At 46.2% G+C, this 7,500-nt stretch overlaps 1 protein-coding gene across 2 annotated transcripts in view; it reads left to right on the forward strand.

Annotated features, from left to right (window-relative positions):
• The window catches only part of ero1b (endoplasmic reticulum oxidoreductase 1 beta), a 32,670-nt gene that overhangs the window by 672 nt on the left and 24,498 nt on the right, over positions 1-7,500 (forward strand). Inside the window, exons 1-2 of one of the 2 annotated variants that reach the window (XM_078271811.1) lie at positions 600-802; positions 5,401-5,520. In XM_078271811.1, the coding sequence (XP_078127937.1) occupies positions 743-802; positions 5,401-5,520 (180 nt within the window). In that variant the 5' untranslated portion in view covers positions 600-742. Of the gene's footprint in view, positions 1-599; positions 803-5,400; positions 5,521-7,500 lie in introns of those variants that run through there. The other variant, XM_078271802.1, reaches the window with a different exon arrangement.

Raw genomic sequence — 7,500 nt, forward strand, 5'->3', positions numbered from 1 at the left:
TTTCCACTGTCATTTTAATTTGACGTCACACACGCACGCGCGTGTGTGTGTGCGTGTTTCCGTGTTTCCGAAACTAAACATGTTTCGCCACTTCGAGGCTTTTTAGTTAAAGTTAACGAATGTGGCGACGTGCGCACAAAAAGTCGTTTAAATATCTAAAATTACACTCCTTTTAACTAAGATATGATTTTTCACGTTTTTTAGCCAAACTGCTGTTAAGTTCTAATAACTACATGAGAAAGTAATACAACTAATATTAATAATGAATGATAATTAAAAAATACCTTTTTTTTCAGACAAACATCTCTGAGTGAAGTTTAGCTACTTAGGCTAGAAGTTTTAAAGCGACTCAAAATAACATTTGAGCCAAAAAAAAAAAAAAACCTGCTGTTGTTTCTATTAGTAACAGCGTGGTGTAACGTGATTGGCTGAGGCAGACCTCGTCTCTTCCCCCTTTTATACGGGAATTGTAGTCTTTTCCCTCCACGGATAACAGCAATTCGAACGGTCCTCGAAGCAGGAAGACAACTACAAACTGTGAGTGCGCCGGCAGAGAAGGGGGGGCGGGGCTTAGTTTGACAGTTGGTTGTTTTGGAGGCGGGTCTCCTGGCGGCCACGGGGGACAAAAAGGTCCGAAAACCAGCGGACAGACGGACAGACAGCTGGGACAAATGCGCACCAAGTTGATTTGAGAGGAAGTTTAAATTCAAAGTTAAAACAGAAGTGGAGAGCCAACAACAGCATGCTGAGAGGGATTTGCCTCTTCCTGTTTTTCGTGACGGGTGGACAACTGCACTTAGAGGTTTGGTCTGTGTGACGTGTGTTGTTATACCTTTTGCTGGGGGGGGGGGGGGGGTCTGAGAACAGCTGGAGACCAAATTCAGACGGTATACGTGCAGTTTAGTGTCCCAAATTCCCCTTAACAATGTCCTTAATTATGAACCTGCTAAACCACCTGTTTAACATGTTGTGGTTATGATTATGTTTAGGGTTGGGGCAACCTGTCTCAAATAAGCCCCTCATCATTTGGGACGCTGAACGGTACGTATACCAAGTCAGCCTCAGCTGGCTTCCCGTATGCCTGCTCATACCTCAGAGTGATATTTCATTTGTCTGATTGTTACAACTCAGAGGTTTGGTCTATGGGATGTGGTTGGCAGGCTTGTTTAGCTTTAAGCTTGTTTGAGTGTTATGTTTGTATTATCTGCTCTGGCTTTTCACATAAATATGGAGATAATAACGGTCCAAAGTCACGTGAAAAAGAGACTCTCAGAAAGTGACCACAGAGACCCAAAAAAGAAAACAAAAGTGACCAAATAGAGACACAGCATGTTTTCGGGGAAAGTGCTTCTTCCTTTTTTTTTTTTTGTAAATTGACAGACGCACACACACACACACACACACACACAGAGACATACGCACACACACACACACACACACACACAGAAACATACGCGTGCACACACACACACACACACACAGAGACACACACACACACACACACACACACACACACACACACACACACACACACACACACACACACACACACACACACGCACACACACACACACAGAGAGACATACGCACACACAGAGACATACGCACACACACACACACACAGAGACATACGCACACACACACACACACACACACACACACACACACACACACACACACACACACAGAGACATACGCACACACACACACAGAGAGACATACGCACACACAGAGACATACACACACACACACACACACACACACACACACACACACACACAGAGACATACGCACACACAGAGACAGAAATACACACACCTCAGTCTTCCACAAACCGAGGGAAAACAAAATATATAAATAAACAATAAATACCCAAACAGATATGTTACAACGTAGCTGTTAAATATATAGTTTTGTTGTTGTTGTTGTTGTTGTTATTATTATTATCCTGGGCACATGACAGCGATGTCAGCAACAGATGTGTCCTGGGAATCAGTCCAAACTTTCATTTGTTTAACCCTTGTGTTGGTCTTCTCGGGTCAACACTTAATACTTTTAGACACTTTTTTGATACATTTTTGATGCTTTTTTTACACTTTTTTTTTAATGTTTTTAGACACTTTTTGACACTTCTTTTCAGCGTGTTCTTTGTTTTTCTCTACACTACCATCCGTATACTGTACACACCACTCACACCTGTGTATTAACACTAGTTTTACACTCATTTCTTTGTTAATTTTTTATTCATGGTCAAGAAACCTCATTTATATGAAATTATATCAATGTTTTTGGATGAAAGAATCCCAAATTTCTGATGTAGAAACTTTTAAAAACGGGTCAAATTTGACCCGAGGACAACAGGAGGGCTAAAAGAAATAAAAACGTGACGAAATGTGTGAAAGAGACGATAATATTGTTGAAGCATTGGGTTATTGTTGCAGAGTGACGATGAAACACAGCTGGGCTCGTGTTGCAGATCAGTTTATGCAAATACAAAGAACACAGAGAGAGACTCACGTACAATAGTACAATACCAAGGCTTTGAATAGACTTTGCATTAAGGGTGGGGTGGGGGGGGGGTGTTAACGCACCCCCCCCACCCCACCCCACCCCACCCCACCCTTAACACCGTCCTCTCAGATGTCTGGGTGTTCACGTCAAACACACCTCTGTTTACATTCAGTTCATGTGTTTGTAATTCCGGTTTCATTTCTACAACAACGCTCCAGATGTCTCGTTTGTGTCCCAGAGGAGAGAAGAGACCTCGTCCCTCCAGAAAAAACGTCATCATGCGACCGCTTAATTCAACACATAATCAGCCACAGTCTGCAAATTTATGCCGATATATAATTGCCGATTTCCGCGCAAAATACGCGGGGCTTGCATGATGTCGCACCGTTGGGACGAAAAGAGAGCTGAGCCAGAAGGCAAAGCTCTCGATCTACCGGTCAGTTTTTGTTCCTACCCTCACCTATGGTCATGAAGGCTGGGTCATGACCGAAAGAACAAGATCCAGGGTACAAGCGGCCGAAATGGGTTTCCTCAGGAGGGTAGCTGGCGTCTCCCTTAGAGATAGGGTGAGAAGCTCAGTTATCCGTGAGGAGCTCGGAGTAGAGCCGCTGCTCCTTTGCGCCGAAAGGAGCCAGTTGAGGTGGTTCGGGCATCTGGTAAGGATGCCCCTGGGCGCCTCCCTAGGGAGGTGTTCCAGGCACGTCCAGCTGGGAGGAGGCCTCGGGGAAGACCCAGGACTAGGTGGAGGGATTATATCTCAACCTGGCCTGGGAACGCTCGGGATCCCCCAGTCGGAGCTGGTTAATGTGGCCCCGGGAAAGGGAAGTTTGGGGTCCCCTGCTGGAGCTGCTACCCCCGCGACCCGACCCCGGATAAGCGGATGAAGATGGATGGATGGATGGATGGATTGCATGATGTCATAATCCCCACATTTTCGTTGCTAAACAGTCCCGCATATCTTAGCGGAAAGACGCAAAATGTTGTGTTTACTTCACACGAGAGCAGCCGTTTCCCCTGCTGCCGTGGGAGCGTTATGAAGAGACGTAGTCACGCGACGTGAACGTCATCGTAAAGCTGCAGACCCCGCGATGAAGCCACGATGACACCGCCGTTTTTGCAAGTTCCCGCCATTTCATCGCATATAATCGCATAAATATCCCGCATATATTCCATCGCACGTTTTTAAGAAAACGTGCCGCGTAATCAAGGATTTTAGCCCAAAAACAATCGCAGATAAACTCTGAATGTTTCTGGAGGGACTGCCACTAGAACAACATTCACTTTCACGGAGCTGACGTCACACAAGTTGACCTGTTTTTACATCAGCAATGACTCAAACGGACGACTGGGTTATCACAACAGTTGGACATTAATGTAATAGTTGACGAGTCTTTGCAGCTCTACGTCTTGGAACCGAAAATTTGGCAGCGAAAGATGAATAATCTTTTGATTTTGACGACGTAGTGACGGCGGCAGGCTGGTGTTGCTAAGGCGGCTAAGTCTGCCTGCCTCTATGGGAATCTAACAGGGGTGGACTCACTTATGCCTCCTGTATTTTAAGGAAGAACATTTATTTATTGACGAGACATTATTCATTCACAAAGACAACTGGTGTCCTTAAAGGCTGGATTTTTACTATTTTTTGTAATTAAGGCATTAAGATCAATTCCCAAAAGATGTTTTTTATTCCTCTTTTTCGTCACCTTTACCATGGGTTCCTACACTTACGAGCACCAACTGTGTATCTATATTTATTACTTTCTCTCCTGTCTTACCCTGAACTATTTTGTGTTTTTCTTTCTATACGTATTTAACGACACCGCCGGAGGAAAGATCATTTGTTTTTGCATCCAGAAGAACGTGAACGTGATTTGTGTTAGGGCGCTCTCACAGCCGCCACGTGTAGTTCGGTTGACTCTCCCAGATGCCCCCGACCGTAGGAAGCAGAAACGCGCTCCGTTCAAAGGGAACGGCGGACAACTGAACATCGGTTCATCACTTCGCCTGAAGCTCACAAGCAAGATTACCCATCAGTCATTGCGCCTCGCTGAAAACGCGCCACTGTACGTCTCGTCAATTAATAAAAATAAAAAAACGCATGTATTCACCCGCTTAGATTCATTTTAATTTACAAACTACAGGGGTGTGTGTGTGTGTGTGTGTGTGTGTGTGTATATGTGTGTATATGTGTGTGTGTGTGTGTAGATCCGGTGCAGGTCTGAATATTGTATGAGCTGTACGGGTTCAGGTAACGGCCTCTCACAGCGCTGGAGATGGGTTGTGTGTGTGTGTGTGTGTGTGTGTGTATATGTGTGTATATGTGTGTGTGTGTGTGTAGATCCGGTGCAGGTCTGAATATTGTATGAGCTGTACGGGTTCAGGTAACGGCCTCTCACAGCGCTGGAGATGGGTTTTGTGTGTGTGTGTGTGTGTGTGTGTGTGCGTGTGTGTGTGTGTGTGTGTGGATCCGGTGCAGGTCTGAATATTGTATGAGCTGTACGGGTTCAGGTAACGGCCTCTCACAGCGCTGGAGATGGGTTGTGTGTGTGTGTGTGTGTGTGTGTGTGTGTGTGTGTGTGTGTGTGCGTGTGTGCGTGCTGGCCTCCTGCTGTGAAAAGAGGACAGCTGCAGTTGTTGTCGTTTCATTAGACCAACGTGTGTAAAGTATCGTTCTCATTATCCATTCATCTAAAAACATCTCCATCCCCCTTTCTCTTTCATCGCAGGGCGATGTCTGTGCATGTCTTGTTCTGTTTAATATGAACCAAAGAGAGGCTGAGTTCTCCATGTTTGAGAGGCTGTCAGTCAGTTTTCATGAAAACTGACTAATGTGAAGTAGAGGTAACGTTGTGTTTACAGTAAACGTATGTATATCCTTCATTTGAACAGCTGACGGGCGTCCTGGACGACTGCTTCTGTGACGTGGAGAGCATTGACGTCTTCAACAACTTCAAGATCTACCCTCGGATCAAGAGGCTGACGGAGAAAGACTACTTCAGATACTACAGGGTGAGTACTGTAGGACTATAGCACAGGGTGAGTACTGTAGGACTATAGGACAGGGTGAGTACTGTAGGACTATAGCACAGGGTGAGTACTGTAGGACTATAGCACAGGGTGAGTACTGTAGGACTATAGGACAGGGTGAGTACTGTAGGACAGGGTGAGTACTGTAGGACTATAGCACAGGGTGAGTACTGTAGGACTATAGCACAGGGTGAGTACTGTAGGACTATAGGACAGGGTGAGTACTGTAGGACAGGGTGCGTACTATAGGACTATAGCACAGGGTGAGTACTGTAGGACTATAGGACAGGGTGAGTACTGTAGGACTATAGGACAGGGTGAGTACTGTAGGACTATAGGACAGGGTGAGTACTATAGGACTATAGCACAGGGTGAGTACTTTAGGACTATAGCACAGGGTGAGTACTGTAGGACTATAGGACAGGGTGAGTACCGTAGGACTATGGGACAGGGTGAGTACTATAGGACTATGGGACAGGGTGAGTACTATAGGACTATGGGACAGGGTGAGTGCTATAGGACTATGGGACAGGGTGAGTACTGTAGGACAGGGTGAGTACTATAGGACTATGGGACAGGGTGAGGACTATGGGACAGGGTGAGGACTATGGGACAGGGTGAGTACTATAGGACAGGGTGAGTACTATGGGACAGGGTGAGTGCTATAGGACTATGGGACAGGGTGAGTACTATAGGACTATGGGACAGGGTGAGTACTATAGGACTATGGGACAGGGTGAGTACTGTAGGACAGGGTGAGTACTATAGGACTATGGGACAGGGTGAGGACTATGGGACAGGGTGAGGACTATGGGACAGGGTGAGTACTATAGGACTATGGGACAGGGTGAGTACTATAGGACAGGGTGAGTACTATGGGACAGGGTGAGTACTATAGGACTATGGGACAGGGTGAGTACTATGGGACAGGGTGAGTGCTATGGGACAGGGTGAGTACTATAGGAATATGGGACAGGGTGAGTACTATAGGACTATGGGACAGGGTGAGTACTATAGGACAGGGTGAGTACTATGGGACAGGGTGAGTGCTATAGGACTATGGGACAGGGTGAGTACTATAGGACAGGGTGAGTACTATAGGACTATGGGACAGGGTGAGTACTATAGGACAGGGTGAGTACTATAGGACTATGGGACAGGGTGAGTACTATGGGACAGGGTGAGTGCTATAGGACTATGGGACAGGGTGAGTACTATAGGACTATGGGACAGGGTGAGTACTATGGGACAGGGTGAGTACTATGGGACAGGGTGAGTGCTATAGGACTATGGGACAGGGTGAGTACTATAGGACTATGGGACAGGGTGAGTACTATAGGACTATGGGACAGGGTGAGTACTATAGGACTATGGGACAGGGTGAGTACTGTAGGACTGAAAAAGAGGAGTGAACACACAGTTTTAGTTTGGATTTGAAGGGACGTAGCGAGCAGCTCGTTTGACATGTCCTTCCCCTTTTCTCCTCCCGTTCTGCGAGTGGAAGTGTTGACTGCAGACTGAGGAACGGTCGCGTTTGGATGCGTGTGGACACAGTCTGGCTCGCAATCCGTTTAAATCAATATTTACTTGTGCAGAAATGTGTTTGTCATTCGCAGAAACTCTGTGCAGGAAGTCAGAGTGACCCTGGGTGTGTGTAGGTGTGTGTAGGTGTGTGTGTGTGTGTGTGTGTTCCTGATATTCAGGTTTCTGTTGTTAGACTCTGAACCGGTCCGTGTGGATGCTTTGTGTCTGGAGGAAGCACACGTCTTCTAAAACACTACAACAGTCCTACTATTGAAGACGTTTTCAAGGGTTTTTTGAATCACTTGTCCACAGTCCATGTTTACTGGCCCCTATACCATTTGTTTTGTAGTGTATGTGATGATGTGGGGGTATGGTGAAGGGTATGTGATGATGGGGGGGTATGGTGAAGGGTATGTGATGATGGCGGGGGTATGGTGA

Source organism: Sander vitreus, chromosome 2 (assembly GCF_031162955.1).
Source record: "Sander vitreus isolate 19-12246 chromosome 2, sanVit1, whole genome shotgun sequence".
In the NCBI taxonomy this organism is placed as follows: Eukaryota; Metazoa; Chordata; class Actinopteri; order Perciformes; family Percidae; genus Sander; species Sander vitreus.